At 41.9% G+C, this 18,880-nt stretch overlaps 2 protein-coding genes across 3 annotated transcripts in view; one reads left to right on the top strand and one right to left on the bottom strand.

Annotated features, from left to right (window-relative positions):
• The window catches only part of LOC124034899 (transmembrane channel-like protein 2-B), a 23,333-nt gene extending 14,607 nt beyond the window's left edge, over window positions 1-8,726 (top strand). The window contains exons 11-19 of the mRNA XM_046348298.1: window positions 2,548-2,727; window positions 3,121-3,279; window positions 3,458-3,586; window positions 5,977-6,044; window positions 6,153-6,392; window positions 6,472-6,597; window positions 6,858-6,936; window positions 7,075-7,204; window positions 7,503-8,726. Coding sequence (XP_046204254.1) covers window positions 2,548-2,727; window positions 3,121-3,279; window positions 3,458-3,586; window positions 5,977-6,044; window positions 6,153-6,392; window positions 6,472-6,597; window positions 6,858-6,936; window positions 7,075-7,204; window positions 7,503-7,732 — 1,341 coding nt within the window. The 3' untranslated portion in view covers window positions 7,733-8,726. The remainder of the gene's footprint in view (window positions 1-2,547; window positions 2,728-3,120; window positions 3,280-3,457; window positions 3,587-5,976; window positions 6,045-6,152; window positions 6,393-6,471; window positions 6,598-6,857; window positions 6,937-7,074; window positions 7,205-7,502) is intronic.
• Window positions 7,799-18,880, bottom strand: LOC124036084 (aldehyde dehydrogenase 1A1-like). Of its 2 annotated transcripts, none has more exons than XM_046350226.1 (14): window positions 18,565-18,880; window positions 16,918-17,057; window positions 15,411-15,515; window positions 15,075-15,215; window positions 14,804-14,933; window positions 12,714-12,775; window positions 12,368-12,496; window positions 11,245-11,358; window positions 10,908-11,010; window positions 10,567-10,751; window positions 10,207-10,371; window positions 9,910-10,067; window positions 9,522-9,596; window positions 7,799-9,415 (listed from the first exon to the last, which is right to left on the bottom strand). In XM_046350226.1, exons 1-14 carry the CDS (start codon window positions 18,620-18,622, stop codon window positions 9,343-9,345), a joined length of 1,638 nt encoding a protein of 545 aa, XP_046206182.1. In that variant the 5' UTR covers window positions 18,623-18,880; the 3' UTR covers window positions 7,799-9,342. The 2 variants fall into 2 exon arrangements, with proteins under 2 accessions (XP_046206182.1, XP_046206183.1); XM_046350227.1 differs by having other exon boundaries at window positions 16,918-17,054.

The following is an 18,880-nucleotide window of genomic DNA, read 5'->3' as shown; positions in this document are numbered from 1 at the left end:
TCTTGACTCCAATTATTGTTTGGAGAAGTGATTAGCCTAGGGGTTCACATACTTTTTCCAACCTACACTGCGCATCTTTAAATGTTGCATTCAATATAGACCTGAAAAATACAATAATCTCTGTGTTATTAGTTTAAGCAGACTGTGTTTGTCTCTTGTTGTGACTTTAAAGACCAATTTTTGCAGAAATCCAGATAGTTACGTGGACTCACTCTGTGTGACATAATAGTGGTTGACATGATTTTTAATGACTAACCTTTCCTCTGTCCCCCATACATACAACATCTGTAATGTCCCTCAGTCAAGTATTGCATTTCAATCACATGACTCCACAACAATGACCTAAATGTGTGAAAAGAAGAATACAAATATTCCAAAAGACATTAAAGTAATACTGCAAAATATCAAAGCAAAGGAATGCACTTTTTGGCATAAATGCAAATCCAACACAACACATCACTGAGTAACTGCCTCCTTATTTTCAAGTTTGGTGGTGGCTGCATTATGGTATGGGTGTACTTGACATTAGCAAACACAAAGGAGTTTTTCAGAAAACGCAGTGGAGCTAAGCACAGGTATTTTTCTTCCACTTTGACATTACAGTGTATTTAGTGTAGATTGTTGACAAAACAAGTACAATCAATTTTTATACCACTTTGTAACACTATAAAATGTGAGGAAATCCAAGTTGTCTGAATACATTTGCAAGCACTGTACATGCTGTGTTCTGGTTCATCTCATCAAATGCAGTGAGCTGGAAATGTACATTTGTGTTAGTCCTGTTTTCTTCAGTATGAGAAAAAAAAGTGCTATTTAGAACACATAGGTGAAACCTTTGAATAACCCCAGGGTTCTACCTGGAACCAAAAAGGGTTCAACTATGGGAACAGATGAAAACCCTTTCAGAACACAAGATTCAAAATATATCGTACCGTAAAGGGCAACGCTTCATTTTATGTGGTCCTTATTACAGTGTAATTTTTATTTTAACATTTTTAATTTCGCCTTTATTTCACCAGTTAGGCCATTTGAGAACAAGTTCTCATTTACAACTGCAACCTGGCCAAGATAAAGCAAAGCAGTGCGGCACAAACAACATCACAGAGTTCCACATGGAATAAACAAACATACAGTCAATAACACAATAGAAATGTATATATACAGTGTGTGGTAATGAGGTAAGATAAGGTAGGTAAGGCCGTAGTGGTGAAATAATTACAATTTAGCAATTAAACACCGGAGTGATAGATGTGCAGAAGATGAATGTGCAAGTAAAGATACTTGGGTGCAAAAGAGAAAAAAAAATAACAGTATGGGGAGGAGGTAGTTGGATGGGCTATTTACGGATGGGCTATTTACAGATGGGCTATGTACAGGTGCAGTGATCTGTGAGCTGCTCTGACAGCTGGTGCTTAAATTTAGAGAGGGCAGTATGTTTCCATACATGTTTCCAATTTGTTCCAGTCATTGGCAGCAGAGAACTGGAAGGAAAGGCGGCCAAAGTAGGAATTGACTTTGGGGGTGACCATTGAAATATACCTGCTGGTGCGTGTGCTACAGGTGGGTGCTGCTATGGTGACCAGTGAGCTGAGATATGGCGGGACTTTACCTAGCAAAGACTTATAGATGACCTGGAGCCAGTGGGTCTGGCGACGAATATGAAGTGAGGGCCAGCCAACGAGAGCATACAGGTCGCAGTGGTGGGAAGTATATGGGGCTTTGGTGACAAAACGGATGGCACTGGGATAGATTGCATCCAATTTGCTGAGTAGAGTGCTGGAGGCTATTTTGTAAATGACATCGCCGAAGTCAAGGATCGGTAGGATAGTCAGTTTTACGAGGGTATGTTTGGCAGCATGAGTGAAGGATGCTTTGTTGTGAAATAGGAAGCCGATTCTAGATTTAATTTGTGCAATTATAATAACAAGTATTGTAGTAAATTGTAATAAATCAAAGTTACACTCTAATAAAAACATTTAACTGGTGGTAAATGGAGTCTGTAATTACAGACCTGTAACAACAAATGCTTGTTACTGTGCTTGTTACATATGTGCAAGTTTCCACGAAATTTACCAATTCAATGTTTCGCTTCTTCTCAGCTGCATCCGATTCAGTAAAAACTGTCACAAGGTTGTACATCTCTCGTGGACAGATGTGCTAGATGATCGAGATTACTAAAGTTGGAGGCTCAATAGGCTCTAATTACCTATCTGTGAGTGCACTCTGGGCGGGGATTAGGGAAGGGGCATTGCATTTCAAATTACATATGTAATTACACTGAAATAAGGACCACTTAAAATGAAGTTTTACCCTGTAAAGTATTACCACACTTCGGTTTCACTTAATAACTTTCATGAATAAGCCATTGAAATGATTATACATGTTTATATAAATGTTATACATACTTTATACATTAAATGATATAGGCTATGTTATAAATGTTAATGAATTTAAAAGCTTAAAATGATAATGAATGCAAATATCTCTTTACAAATAAATAGTTTTTCTAGCCTTCATCCCGGTGATTGGTTGTGTGTTACCTTCCAGGTGGAGTTTGTGATGTCACTGCTGGGGCTGGTGTGCCCCCCTCTCTTTGAGACCATCGCTGAGCTGGAGGAGTACCACCCTCGTATCGCCCTCAAGTGGCAACTGGGCCGCATCTTCGCCCTGTTCCTCGGGAACCTCTACACCTTTCTGTTCGCCCTTTTTGACGAAGTCAACGCAAAGGTACCAGACAGTATGTCAGTGGCATGTACCTGCAAATGCGTATGTGTATGTGTGTGTTTATTCACCTGTATATATGTATGTGTGTGTGTGTGCAGTGGCGGATTTAGGAATAGGCAACATGGGCTCCCACCCAGGGCGGCATCTTGCGCAATTGGTTTTCTAGCGCTCATTTGCACGTCACGTCAATGATATCATGTCACCGTGTGGGACTCTGGGTCACTTAACCTTGTCGGAGTGGGCGCCCGGATTCTAGTTTGTGAGCTAGGCAGGCGGTTCTAGCCATACAAGCTAGAACTGCCACTGTGTGTGTGATAGTGTGTTCAGTACATATTGTATGCATGTGTATTTGACTTACTCACCTGAACCTGTCTTTGTGTGTTAACATGTGTACAGTTGGAAAAGGAGAAGTCTATTAGGAATGCCACTATCTGGGGACTGAATGAGTACTATTCCAACTATAGCTCTTACCACAACACTACTGACATCCCCCCTCCAGACATTCACCCTGCTGATGTCATCAGAGGGCCGTGCTGGGAGACCGCCGTTGGCATAGTGAGGCTTCCATGCGTTCTTCCTCCGTTTTCCCTTCGTCACTGAGTTTTTCATCCTGGTTTTTCCTCCACCTGCCTGAGCAGGAAAAAGTTCCCTTCATTGTGCATCAGTGATATGACTGAGGCTGTCTGTGACATGTGACATCCTGTTTAGTTTTCTTTCTGTGCTGTATCTCTAGGAGTTTGTGAAGCTCACCGTCTCTGACATCCAGGTGACGTATATGACCATCCTGATTGGTGACTTCCTGCGAGCCATGATTGTGCGTTTCCTCAACTACTGCTGGTGCTGGGACCTGGAGGCTGGATTTGTACGTGCTAGGCTATCAAAGCATTACAGACCACTGTATGTGTGTGTGTGTGTTCCCATTTTATTGTAATCATTTTTGGTAGTGTTAGGGTTGCGTCAATTCGAATCTGGTATCAGAACAAGTTATTACACTGAGTCACTGATTATACTCTATGTAATTTTATTAGCTAAGCAATAAATGGCAAATGCAACTTTCGTATATACGGGCTCACTGTAATACCACGCAGGGCAGAACAGGGAACTGACAGGATGTAAGAAAACAGCTGTTCATATACTGTGATAGGCCAACAGACGGGTTGGAACTATGTCTATCACAGTAGAGGCTGAGCGTGGTTTAGACTTGCTCAGCCAATCGCAGGCGCTCAGGCTGGTCCCGCCTCTTGGCGCTTCTTGGAGTCCACCCTCTGTCGATGTATAGATTCTCACTGTTCTGGTATCACCCCCTAGTTATAACAGTTGCTCAGTTCCTGCTATTGTGTTGTTCAGTATTTTTCCATCTCAGTTAAACCTCGTGATGACCACCCCTCCCTATACCTGATTAACCACAACTTTGGTAGATACAGCAAGTCACACCATGTGCTCAATATTGTCACATACAAACACAAGGACAAAGCATCTGCTGGGCTGTTATCTACAGTTTTGCAACATGCAGGTCACACCATGTTACTCAGTTCTTGTCACACACACAAACAGGCAAGTAGATGTAGCAAGCAGTTGTTTAATCTCATGATGATGCTCAAGTGCACAAATGCAGATACTTCAAACAGCCAACATCAGATAATATTTAATCATATATATGGTAATGGCTATAATGTAAAACACATAATCCCACAGTAGCATTACATTTTTTACATTTTAGTCATTTAGCAGATACTTAATTAGGGTTCAGTGCCTTGCTCAAGGGCATATCGACAGATTTGTCAACTAGTTGGCTTGGGGATTTGAACCAGCTAGGCTACCTGCCTCCTTTTACATTACAATATGGGATAAAGTGGTAATAACATGGTAATAGTATGGTAACAAGGTAGAGTTACTCAATATCAATACATCATTCTTCACAGTTACCCCTTCATTTGTGTGTAATTATATTCTTGTTTCAACGTTATACACCACATATGTAAATACTCAATACTAGTGTTTTTCTTTGCTTATTGCAAGTGGGAGTACATTATGTGTTGGTTCCAAGTAAACTTGATACCTCAGTGTTCATTTCATCAACACTAATTATGACAGAAAATATTCAGCAACAACCTATTTTTCCTGAAAACTATGAAAACTAATGACGATAACGAGACAAGATGCCCTGAAATAAAATACAACTATTACACAAATTACTTTTCATTTTAGTTGATGACAATGTAACGAGACGGGATTTCCATGTGAGACTAATGGACATTCAATTGCACATGAAGCTCCTTTTGATCTGTTTTGTCCAATCATAACCATGCCTTTGCGGAATATAATAGAATCCTCTCATTGGTCTTTCAGTTGCGCGGGCTGCATTAGCTGATCTGTCTGGCCCTCCTCCACACACAAAGCTACCAGGCAGTCACTCGTCTCGCCTTTGAACGGATGCAGATTGTAACTAACCTCAACTAGAAAAAAATGATGTTTCCTCTTTCTTACTTTCATATAGGCTATTTTTGCTCTGATCACATCAGAAGCTCAATTACTATGTGCGCTTGTGTTCATCTGTGTTGCCGCTCTCGTGGTCGGCTATAGGAAATGCTACTGTTATTTGCTGAATATGAGGAGTACAGTAATAATTCTGGCATTGTTGGAAAGTTTAGATTCCCCATTTTAAGGGAATCACTGTTATTTGCCCCCCCCCCATCACAAGGTTATGATGGGGAGAAAATCAGAGCTGTAGGCCTAAATTGTTTAACCTGTAGCCAAGGCTTTGTAGCCTATACAGTATAGTAAATCATGGCTGGCATTGTTTAAAATCTGCCACAACAGCAATGTTGCCAGCTATATGAGGGGATAGTATGCGTAGTTGGACAAGGCTATGTGCACGTGATGGAAATTAGAGGTAAATATGAATTATTTAACAGAAAAAGATTTAAGTAAGATTTTACTTAAACAAGACTAAAATTGTCCAGAGTTTTAATTGACTGATAAACTAAAACTACGAAGCATGTAAGGGCTATAATGTGACTAAGAATAAAAGCTATTTTAGTCAAACAACTAAGACTAAAACAAAAAAAAATGCTGACAAAATTAACAGTGATACCACACAGTGACATCCGGCAAGATAGGTGATCCTTCACGTAGTGACACAGGACACTGCCCTGTTAAGTTAATTACTATGGGAGAGAAAGAGGGAGAGAGAATAGAATTACGTTTACATTATTTAACACGATTTGCAATATTTTTTGTATGTGATTCTAGCCGTCGTATGGAGAGTTTGACATCAGCGGCAACGTGCTTGGATTAATATTCAATCAAGGAATGATTTGGTGAGTAAATATGAGACACCACATAAACCATCAACACATTTCCACAAACCCTGTAAGTTGTGTTGATCTGAGATAAGAGTCACATTTCTGTATTTGTGTTTGTTTCAGGATGGGTGCGTTCTACGCCCCTGGCCTGGTAGGGTTGAACGTCCTGCGTCTCCTCACTTCCATGTATTACCAGTGCTGGGCAGTGATGAGCTGTAACGTTCCCCATGAGAGGGTCTTCAAGGCCTCTAAATCTAACAACTTCTACATGGGCCTCCTCCTCCTGGTGCTCTTCCTCAGCCTTCTGCCTGTGGTTTACACCATAATGACCCTGCCGCCCTCCTTCGACTGTGGCCCCTTCAGGTGTCTCTCATACACACGCACAGACACACATACACACACACACTAGGCACACATCTAATGCTGATCTCCTGTCTACCAGCGGAAGGGAGCAAATGTATCATGTCGTCATGGAGACTATAGAGAACGACCTACCAGCATTCATTGGGAATATCTTCACCTACGCAACTAATCCTGGGCTGATCTTACCAGCAGTGCTGCTGATGGTGTATGCACACACACACACACACACACACACACACACACACACACACACACACACACACACACACACACACACACACACACACACACACACACACACACACACACACACACACACACACACACACACACACACACACACACACACACACACACACACACACGTTACAGCAACACAGATATGGTCATAGTAAACTATCATAATCATCATAATACATGCCATGTTTAAAACAGGTTAAATAGTTTTCTGTGATCATGTGGCAGGTTGGCCATCTACTATCTGAATGCGACCTCTAAAAACTATCAAAATGCCAACCTGGAACTGAAGAAGAAGATGCAAATGGTAAATGAGCATGATCACCTTAACTGCTGCTTACTGTAAACAATGTAATGCTGCTAAGTACGTGTTGGTCAATGCATGCACACAATGCTGATGTGGGGATTGCAGAAACAGCAACAGTATTATCTGCATTGTGGTTAGGCTAGAGATGAGGAGAAGAACAGGAGGAACAACAAGGAGAACACCAACCAGGTGATGCAGGACCTGGAGGACCTCCTGCCCAACCGCTCTCTGCTCCCACCTGCTGCTGCGGAGGAGAAGCCCCCACCAGGTCAGTTCACATAGCCAACTCTACCTACCTACCTACCTACCTACCTACCTACCTACCTACCTACCTACCTACCTACCTACCTACCTACCTACCTACCTACCTACCGTCTCCACTCAGTGCCACCTAGTGGCTGGATGTTTTTTGGGAATTCACAAAAAACGGTGGACCCACTTAATGAACATAATTTAAGAAACAGTTTGTTTTGAGTGAATTGTATCATAATATCGCCCCTCAGCAGAGCTACATGTATATAGGTGTACATGCACGTCCACTTTGTTTTTGTTTTTCGCCTTTTCAGAGATAGTGCGCGAGAAGGGATGCAAATCTCCCAAAGTGGCAAAACGTCCAGCAGCAGCAGCCAATGGCAAGGGGGTTAATATTCAGAAGGATGTTTCGTTGGCTGCACCAAACCCCAAAGCAGCTGTGACCCATCCCCCAGGCCCAAGGGGGCCATCTGGAAACGCCAGAGGACCACCCCCAGGGCCGGCGAGGGGCAGAGGGAGGGGGGCACCTCCCTCTAGACGCTAAACAGGTGAAAACCAGGGTGCTAGGATGTCAATACCACCCTGACAAATCAGGCTGTAGACAAGCAGGGGAAGAGCAGGGTTGTGTTTATTAGGTACCAAACGTAAGAAAACAGACCGAAACTCCAATAAGAAAATTTCCTTGTTTTCCATTGGAAAAAGTTTGGGAATCTGGCCAAAGATGTAAAGCCTGTAGGTAGTATTTGTAACACCCTCGCAATCATGACATAACAGCATGCAAAATCCCAACATGAGGAGATTTTCTGTGACCAATTTAGGGAATGTTTATTTATATATATTTGTCTCAGCAGAGATCTAAACTTCTACTCATTTCAGTCTGAAATTGTATGTTAATAGTTTGTAAGATATGCATTTGTAGTACTTTTTTTTTGTTCCAGCACTTTACATTCACACTCGGTAATAACAGGTTAATAACTATGTTTTAACTACAGTAGTAGTTACCAAGGTAGTTTCCCCCCCAATCCCTTCCTGTCATCCCAATTAGCCCATGTAAGAACGCCGAATCAGTGCTGGAAAATGCCACATTACCTGTTCGTCGTTAGTTCTGTACTGTTGAATCCATTCCCCATGAAATTCACACGTGGCCTTATTTAGTGTAAAGTGTCTTAAAGTGTTCAAGTGACAAAACAAAGCCCAGTTCATAATCAGAGGTTTCTTTTATTGATAAAAAATATATGCACAAGATTTGACAAGTGACATTCGGTGACGTGCTCTAACTTAACTAAAAAGGAAAAAGACGGCTCAAAGACCGAGTTATTGATCTATTGGTCGGCAATTTGGTGTCACTTTACACAAAATAAGGCCACATGACACGTTTACGCGGAATGGATATAAAAGTAGAACTAAAGAGAAATGGGTGATTTTCCTGCACGGATTCAGCGTTATTACATAGAAACTACCATCTCTGTTTCCAGATACAAAACCATTAGCTAGTTAGAAAAGGGTTGGATGCTGTGTTATTGGGCTGTTTTCACCAACCTGGAAGGTATAAAGAGCTACCGTTTTGCTCTTACAACCAATAAAATACAAGAGTTACAACATATGTCTACGAATCTCTATGCCAGATGAATCAGGTTTTATATGCTTACCTATGGGAGATTTACAAAAGCAAACACGCACATTTACAGAAATACACCGTCGCTATCCATTGGCAATGACAACGACAAGACAGTATGTACTATAAACCACACAATTAGCATTCCAACGGATCTCAAACTACTGGACTGTTCAAATAGATCACATACAGTGTACAAATGATAGATTATGCCAACAACATTGTCTTTCTGTCGAATTAGACCAGAATAACCAGTGGGATGCAGTTTATATGATAAATCAATGATTCCAATTGATGACAAAGTTAACCGATTGTGCATGCAAACTTGTTTCGGATTAGGTGCTGTCCCGTCTAAATGGTGATGATCATTTTGGGCAACCTTGTGCACTGTGAGAGCTGTTTTAAACAGAAAGTGACTCCCTGTTTTGTCTAATAGCATACAATAGTCTGTGGGTCGTTGCTGAGAATTCCCAGTCGGTCCATAGAGAATTTCGGTGGAAGTCCTACTGAAATACTTGAATGGTACCGTACAGCAAATCTTAGGAGTTCTTCTGGGAGATTTTGATAGTTACAGCCTTGACCTCTGTGTACTCCTGGAGGGCATACTCCCCTCTGAAACCCAGACACATGGTACAAACAATAAGGAAACTAAGATAAACTAATTGAATAAATGAATGTTGGTCTTATTCTAGAAATCTGGAAATCTGGAATCACTCACAGTTCTCTCCCATTCCCGGACATCTTAAACCCTCCGAAGGGACATTGGGTACTCATGGCATTGTAGCAGTTCACCCTATGATAGAGAGGAAATCAAAGGCCGAGTTCAAATACCTTTGAAATACAAAATCTGGCAGCGTAAATTCATTCGAAACATTCCTTCAACAATGTGCGTTATACGGATGTGATTATTGAACTAGATTTGAGTAAACTGAATAATCCGTAACTAATCACGTCCTTATAATCTACAGTGTTGAAGAGGTGTTTCATATGAAATCACGCTGCCAGATTATAATGAGATTTACAGAATTTGCACAGATCTGTGCTCTTTTGTCAGATGATAATGTTGCCCGAAATGGTCAAAAGCTTTTGGCGGTGTCCATACATACCACACCATGCCGGCCTGTAAAGCTGAGGACACGGTGAGGGCTTTGTCGATGTCATTGGTGAAAACTCCGGCAGCCAGGCCGTAATGGGTGGCGTTGGCCCTCTGAATTACCTCATTCACGGTGCGGAAACGCATGATCTGCTGCACCGGTCCAAAGATCTGAGCGAGAGAAGAGAGAGAAAGAGAGGAGGGGGAGAGAAAGAGAGTGAGACAGATCATTTGTGCATTCTCATGCGTGCACGTATGTATGTGTGTGTGTGCGAGAAAGAGTATGTTGTGTGTGTGTGTGTGTGTTTACCTCTTCTCTGGCAATACGCATGTCGTCAGTGACGTTAGAGAACACAGTGGGCTGGATGAAGAGGCTGTTCCGGTTCCAGGGCCCACCCCCACACTCCAGTGTGGCCCCTTCCTTCTTCCCACTCTCGATTAGCTCCAGGATCTTATCAAACTGCTTCTGATCTATCTGCACCAACAAGGAGAACATCCGACAAATCATCACCACACAAGCTTTGACTGTCATTCTAACTGTGTTAATATGAAAGCCTCACATCTTGCGACTTTGATATTATAACTCACTCGACTGTCCTGAACTCACTCGACTGTACTGCTATTGTTATCCATTTGAGGAATAACAGTGTGTTCTACCACAATACCTTACCTGTGGTCCCTGGTCCACTCCTGGTACCAGTGGGTTTCCCAGGACCTTGTTACGGGCCTTTTCCGCACTACGACAAACAAACTCCTCATAGATAGAGTCCTCCACAAACACCCTGGAGCCAGCCAGACAGCACTGACCCTGGTTGAAGAAGAGACCACTGTGGGCCTGCTCCACCGCATACTCCACTACAACACACATACACACTCGTGTTATGTTAATGAACACTTGCTTGTATACACAGACACAAACTCAACGCATCCCAAAAACATATACACATAAACACACACAGACAAGCATATGTATGCACAAACACACACACACACGCACACACTCACACTTACAGTCACAGTCTGCGAAGACAATATTGGGGTTCTTGCCGCCCAGCTCCAGAGTGACACGTTTCAGGTTGCTGTCACCAGCAGCCTTCTGGATGAGTTTCCCTACCTGGAAATCCCCGCAGGAATAAATGCTCAATTTACAACATAACTAATACCAAACCCCCCATCCTATCTGGCAACCATTCACACCAAATGGGGAGGGCACTGGGCTATTGGTTTAGGAGATAGCAGATTACGTCAGAATCTGGACCAAACAGAAAGGATATTGTGAACTAAGGTTTGGGTGATCAGTGACATGTGTCATGATTGAAAGTGAATGGGTCATTCTCTGAATACGTACAGCAGTTGATCCAGTGAATGCTATTTTGTCAATGTCCATATGATGAGCAATGGCACTGCCTGCTGTTGGACCGTATCCTGGCAGCACGTTCACCACGCCCGGGGGAAAACCAGCCTGGACACACACACACACACACACACACACACACACACACACACACACACACACACACACACACACACACACACACACACACACACACACACACACACACACACACACACACACACACACACACACACACACACACACACACACACACACACACACACACACACACACACACACACACACACACACACACACACACACACAGAATGAAAGAGACAAAAACAACATGATTTTATTAACTCAGGTCTATATTTTTTTAAATGTCTGATTTAGGAATCATTAATTATGAACTTGCCTCAACAACATTATGCCATTAGCTAGTTCTACCAGCTCTCATAGTCTCACTTCAGAATTAGATGTTCATCCATGTTTCTCAATCGTCAAATTCCAAAGTTCTACCAAATGTCACATTTCAAAGTGTTTAAGGTTAAGTTTAGGCATTATTTTGGAGGTTAGGGTTAAGTTCAGACATGAACTGGAAATGTTTTAGGTTAGGCATTAACTCAGAATGGTTAAGGTGAGGTTTAAGGTTTGGTTTGGGCTATCAAAAACAACTTTCTGTCATTTGATTGAAACGTGCAACCTTTGGAATCAGAGGCAGATGCTTATGTCCATCCGCCATCCCCGTCCATAACGGCGAAAACTACTCGAAGATAACAGAGCTCACTGTTGCCCCTAGTGGCCGGTTTCCACGTCAACTCCCAACATCCTCAGACATGGATGGACGTCGAATACTGACTTACATAATGGGGGACCTGGCTGAGCTCGTCAAGGCAATGACCGCAATGACCGCAGGAGCCTCTAAGGTTAGGCGTAACTTCAAAGGTTTCACATAAGGGTAAAGAGCGGGGCCAGATTAAAACGGGGAAAAACACACTTCGTCCTTGAGGTTGAGGGTGAGTAATAGTCGTTGAGTTAAGCACAACATATCTTGAGGGTGCGGCTAATGTGTTGTGAGAATACCTCTGAAGTATTAGAGGTGGATGTGCGTGTTCACATGTGTGTTGTCTACCTCTTTGATAAGACAGGCCATGTGCAGTGCTGTTAGTGGTGTCTGTTCAGCTGGTTTGATGATTACAGTGTTCCCACAGCACAGAGCTGGAGCAATCTTCCAGGCAAACATCATCACAGGGAAATTCCACTGCGTTCAGAGTAGTAAAGGTATGGGTTATATGAGAGCTGAGGACACACGTGCACTCGCACACACGCACACACGCACGCACACACGCACGCACGCACGCACACACACACACACGCAAGCACGCACAGACACACACGCGTGCGCACACACACGCGCACGCGCAAGCACACACACACACACACATACACACACACACACACAAAGGGGATTTACTTACTGGAATGATTTGTCCACACACCCCTATGGGCTCGTGTCGTGTGTAGGTAAAATACTCTCCATCTGAAGACAATGACATGTAAAGGAATCTGGGCAGTAAGTCTGCTGTTCATTCCTTTGAAACTATTTCATAATTGTTACAGTACCAGTCAAAGGTTTGGACACACCTACTCAAAGGATTTTTCTGTATTTTTACTATTTTGTACACTGTAGAATAATAGTGAAAACATTAAAACCATGAAATAACACATATGGAATCATGTAGTAACAAAAAAAGTGTTATAACAAATCAAAATACATTTTTGATTGGAGTTTTTTCAAAGTAGCCACCCTTTGCCTTGATGACAGCTTTGCACACTCTTAGCATTCTCTCAACCAGCTTCACCTAGAATGCTTTTCCAACAGTCTTGAAGGAGTTCCCACATATGCTGAGCACTTGTTGGCTGCTTTTCCTTCACACTGCGGTCCAACTCATCCCAAACCATCTCAATTGGGTTGATGTTGGGTGATTGTGGACTCCACAATGTGGAGGTCAGGTTATATGATGCAGCACTCCATCACTCTCCTTGGTCAAATAGCCCTTACACAGCCTGGAGGTGTGTTGGGTCATCTCAGCACAAACCAGATGGGATGGCGTATCGCTGCAGAATACTGTGGTAGCCATGCTGGTTAAGTGTTCCTTGAATTCTAAATTAATCACTGACAGTGTCACCAGCAAAGCAGCCCCACACCATCACTCCTCCATGCTTCCCGGTGGGAACCACACATGCAGAGATCCTCCGTTCACCTACTCTGCGTCTCACAAAGACATGGCGGTTGGAACCAAAAATCCCAAATTTGGACTCATCAGACCAAAGGGCAGATTTCCACTGGTTTAATTTCCATTGCTCATGTTTCTTGGCCAAGCAAGTCTCTTCTTCAAATTGGTGTCCTTCAGTAGTGGTTTCTTTGCAGCAATTTGACCATGAAGGCTTGATTCACGCAGTCTCCTCTGAACAGTTGATGTTAAGATGTGTCTGTTACTTAAACTCTTTGAAGCATTTATTTGGGCTGCAATTTCTGAGGCTGGTAACTCTGATGAACTTATCCTCTGCAGCATAGGTAACTCTGGGTCTCCCTTTCATGAAAGCCACTTTCACCATTGCGCTTGATGGACTGCATTTGAAGTTCTTGAAATGTTCCGTATTGACTGACCTTCATGTTTTAAAGTAATGATGGACTATTGTTTCTCTTTGCTTATTTGAGCTGTTCTTGCCATAATATGGACTTGGTCTTTTACTAAATAGGTTTTTCTTCTGTATAACACCCTTACCATGTCACAACACAACTGATTGGCTCAAACGCATAAAGAACGAAAGAAATTCCACAAATTAACTTTAAACAAGGCACACCTGTTAATTGAAATGCATTCCAGGTGACTACCTCATGAAGCTGGTTGAGAGAATGCCAAGTGTGCAAAGCTGTCATCAAGGCAAAGGGTGGCTACTTTGAAGAAACTAAAATCTAAAATATATAGTTTGATTTGTTTATCACTTGTTTGGTTATTACATGACTCCATATGTGTTATTTCATAGTTTTGATGTCTTCACAACTATTCAACAATGTAGAAAATAGTCCAAATAAAGAAACACCCTTGAATGAGTTGGTGTGTCCAAACTTTTGACTGGTACGGTATGTAAATACAATTGTTGATACACATCATTTAATACAATATATATATATATATATATATCATATCCACCCGATTGACATGAATTTACTGTATATATATATATATATATATATATATATATATATATATATATATATATATATATATATATATATATATATATATATATATATATATATATCATCCACCGATTGACATGAATTTACTGTATATATATATATATATATATATATATATATATATATATATATATATATACAGTAAATTCATGTCAATCGGGTATATATATATATATATATATATATATATATATACAGTATTGTATTAAATGATATATATATATATATACAGTAAATTCATGTCAATCGGGTGCATATGATCTCATATTTGGGAGATGGTCAAATTGCGGATTAACTCACCTACAGGAATGGTTTTGCCTTGTATCTTGTCGGCCCATCCTCCATAATAACGCAGGGTTTTAACAGTGGCCATTAGATCCACAAAGTACGCCATGAGGAAGATCTTCCCTGAGTCAAGAGCCTCCAACGTCTGAGTACATATACATTAAACAGAACTCCTCAGCAACATCTAGCAAATGCATAACAAATATTGAGCCCAGGTATGGGACGTGTGGGACATATGGTTGTTGAGCACTTGCAGTGTTAGACTGTGTGTGTGTGTGTTCCTCACAGCCAGCCGGAGGCGATCCCTCTCCACCAGGTCAGCCAGCCTGTTGAGCAGCAGTCCTCTGTCGGACGCATCCATGCATCGCCATGGAGACCCCAGCTGGAAGGCAGCCCTAGCACTCTGGACCGCCTTGTCCACATCCTCCTGGGTACGAAAGGAAAGTTAGGCACACACATCCACACAGACAGGCACACTTACGAAAGTCACACAGGCATGCAAACAGACACAAGCGCACGAACACACATCCTCTTACTCTCTCTCTCTCAACCGTACTCAAAGAACCACACACTCAAAAAAATGTATTGATTGATTGTTTGACTAATTGACAATGTCACTCACGGTGTCTGCCTCCTCTACCTCACACAGCAGGTCTCCAGTGGCAGGGTTGTGAACTGGCATCTTCCGTCCGCTGCAGGACTCATGCCACTCGTTATCAATGAATATCTGATCTCCCCAAATCACAGAAAGACACAACAGCAAAACAGATGACGTTAGTAAAAACCTCACTAATGAAAAGGCCTTGCACACAGACCCAACAAACCCCAAGCTGGTGCTGTACACTGAGTGTACAAAACATTTAGGACACCTTCCTAATATTGGGTTGCACCTCCCCTTTGCCCATTCACCCTCTGAATGGCACGCATACACGACCCAGGTCACACTTAAAAATCATTCTTTATGCTATTCTCCTCCCCGTCATCTACACTGAGTGAAGTGGATTTAACAAGTGACATAAGTAAGTGCTCATAGCTTTCACCTGGATTCACCTGGTCAGCCAATGTCACGGAAAGAGCAGGTGTCCTTAATGTTTTGTACACTCAGTGTATACTGTACACTACACACAAACACTCCTGTGTCAATGAACTCCTAATCTGATCCTAGATCTGTTTGCGTTGTCTTGCCAACTATGGGAATTGACATGCCAAAACATAACAAAACAGTGACCATGGGAGTTGGCTATATAGAGAAAACAGATCTGGGACCAGGCTAATGAACGCCCTCCCTCCTGTCATCCATGACCACGGGCCTCTGGCAGAGAGCATAGTTTTCCATTTCAGGGAACAGACTCCATAACAATGAGTTAGATTTTTATCCTCAGTAGAGCATGTTTTATAGCTTTGTCCTGACCAGATCTCTGTTTAATGTATGTGGAAGATTAACCTTTGATTAAATCCTTTCACTTGATTAGATGCATCTGAGTGTTGTTGGTAAGTCAATATATTAAAATAATAAATCGTGGTAACTCTACTGTAATAAACTTTCTGATAAGATCACAGTAAACAGTTTACTGACTTCCTCTGCTCCTGGGAACCGTCTTGCCAAAGGGATGTAAATACCACACTTATTCTACTACATCTCCAATAGACAGACACACACGCACACACACACACACACACACACACACACACACACACACACACACACACACACACACACACACACACACACACACACACACACACACACACACACACACACACACACACACACACACACACACACACACACACACACACACACACAAAGTATTCATGAAGAACTATTAATGAAATATGCCATTATGAATAAAATGCATCAGCGCATGGAGATGTTTAGATGGCATTTTGTAGCTGAAGATTTAGAGAGGGGACATCTGGAAAAAGACTGGACTTCACAACATACTGTGTGATATTCACTGTAGCAAAAGCTTTTTCACCACCCAATACACTACAAAATACTCCTAAAACTAATGATGCATAGATGATTTTAGTACTCTACAAAATTCAACACTTAAAACAAAAAGCAAAAGAGAATACATAACCTACACAAACATAATGACATACTACATTAGATTGTTCCAGCTGACCTTAGTGTACTGGACCTCCAGGTTAGGGACGGGCATGGGCATGGTCTGTTTGGCTGGCCCGGCGTCTCTGTGGTCCGGATCATGGTCCTGGTGGTTCTGGCAGTTTCTTGGCTCGGAGCTCATGTTGCCCTGTTTTCCTACTGGGACAGCGAAAGGTGAAATTGTATGACACTGGGCTGAACACATGCCCCTCTCCCATCCCACCTACCGTCTCCTGCCCCTTCCTCTCATTGAGAGGCACTGATTGGACAATAGGCAAACCTGTGGAAGGGGGTGATTTGCATTGTTCAACCTGATTGGAGGGATGGTGAGAACCTGTGAGAACTTCACAGTGACGGGTTCCATCAAAGAGATGTGGTTGGTGGACATTTAAGTAAATCAAACTGACCAATCACGTTTCCAAACTACGAAAAGAGAACTTGCACACGAAAGTAAAAATAACACAGTAAAATCTACTAAAAGCAATACAAGCAATGTGTGTGCCCGTGTGAGCGCGCATAGTACTCGCAAGAGCAAGTGTGCAAACGTTGTCATCCCTATATAATTGTCTTCCCTACATAATATACCATATGAAAATTGTGCCAAATGAGATATTGGCATCTGCTACTGCCTCACACTAAGGGGTCAGAGGTCGCGACTGGCACCATAAAGTCGGGGCTGGCGGTGCTGGCTCCAGAGCCCTGATCTCATCTCATTAGGCTACAGAGGGAACCTGAGGACAGCAGGGTCATGTTTATTAGGCACTAAATTAAACAAAACAGAGTGAAACATGGAGGAACTACCTGGATAAAATGCTGATTTTTGTTTTCCATTGCAAAAAGTTTTCGGTCCACTTTTTCAACCATCATTATCGTGTCACTTTTGGCATCACATGGACTGAAACAGGGAGGGACTACCTGTTGTGTCTCCTAATGAACACAAAACTGTTTAGTTATTGGACATGAATGACAAATGTTTCTTGTCGGACAGTAGTTGGCAAATATGTTGATAGAGCTGTTTTTTTTGTGACCCACATTTTTTTATGACAATAAAACTGGACTATTTTAGTGACCCAGGATTTCATTGCTAGTCATGTGTGTAACATGTTCAATTGAACAATTAGTTAAAATTGTGTCTTAAAAAAGTTTACTTGGGAAAAAATACTTTAGAAACAATGCATCATATTGACATTGTGTTTGCATGAACATTACTCTGATTGTGATTGATTGTAACTGACTCTGCATTTTGAAGCACTACTTGAGAAAGACACAGAATTCAAAATGTATTAGCCTATTATATTTCATGGATAATATTTCACAGCAGTCGTTTTCGTAATCAGCTGACATTCTTATAAAAGTCAAAGTCACATTTACAGAAAATGTATCCATTTTCATGTACTCCTGAAGAAAAAAATTAAAGTTATTTTACTGTCTTCCCTTGATGTGAAAAGTATTTTTAGTTTAATTTTAAAATTAAATCCAAATAGTTTCTAAATCCAAACTTTATACCAAACATAATTATGGTATGTCAAGAAAAACAGGTTATTTACACAAGAATAATGTACAGTTATTATAACTTAATTAACCTTGACTTGTGACGTATGGCATTAGCAGACTGTGAGAAACAAATAAATGACTGGACGCAATGGACCTGAGTTTGTTGTCTTACCTGTGCATGCAGATGGTGCACCTGCAGATTGAACGTTCTCAACTCCAATCACCGGCATGTCTTCAACTCTCTTCACTGCAGCCCCAAATTTGAGAAAGGCAAAAGTACCCAACGCAGACCCACCACCCTTCTTATATAGTTGCACTCACTGGTAAAAAAAAATACCCACTTCTTACTGGGACCAACAGAGAATCACGTAGCTGTCGCACCCACCAGGGACCCACGCCTTTGGGCCCATACGCTTAATCACTGTTCAAACAGAACCAATCCCTATTTTCCACTTTACACACCACGCTTGTTGTACACTGGCCGCGAG

This window comes from Oncorhynchus gorbuscha, linkage group LG05 (genome assembly GCF_021184085.1).
Source record: "Oncorhynchus gorbuscha isolate QuinsamMale2020 ecotype Even-year linkage group LG05, OgorEven_v1.0, whole genome shotgun sequence".
In the NCBI taxonomy this organism is placed as follows: Eukaryota; Metazoa; Chordata; class Actinopteri; order Salmoniformes; family Salmonidae; genus Oncorhynchus; species Oncorhynchus gorbuscha.
This window is presented reverse-complemented; position numbering and strand designations above follow the sequence as displayed.

What these genes read in the sequence shown, in the direction of transcription:
- LOC124036084 (XM_046350226.1), bottom strand. Translation starts at nt 18,622, where the DNA reads ATGCCGGTGATTGGAGTTGAGAACGTTCAATCTGCAGGTGCACCATCT. An exon ending in AGGTAGAGGAGGCAGACACC is followed by an intron (nt 15,216 to 15,410) that starts GTGAGTGACATT and finishes TTTCGTACCCAG; the next exon opens with GAGGATGTGGACAAGGCGGT. An exon ending in GGGATCGCCTCCGGCTGGCT is followed by an intron (nt 14,934 to 15,074) that starts GTGAGGAACACA and finishes ATATGTACTCAG; the next exon opens with ACGTTGGAGGCTCTTGACTC.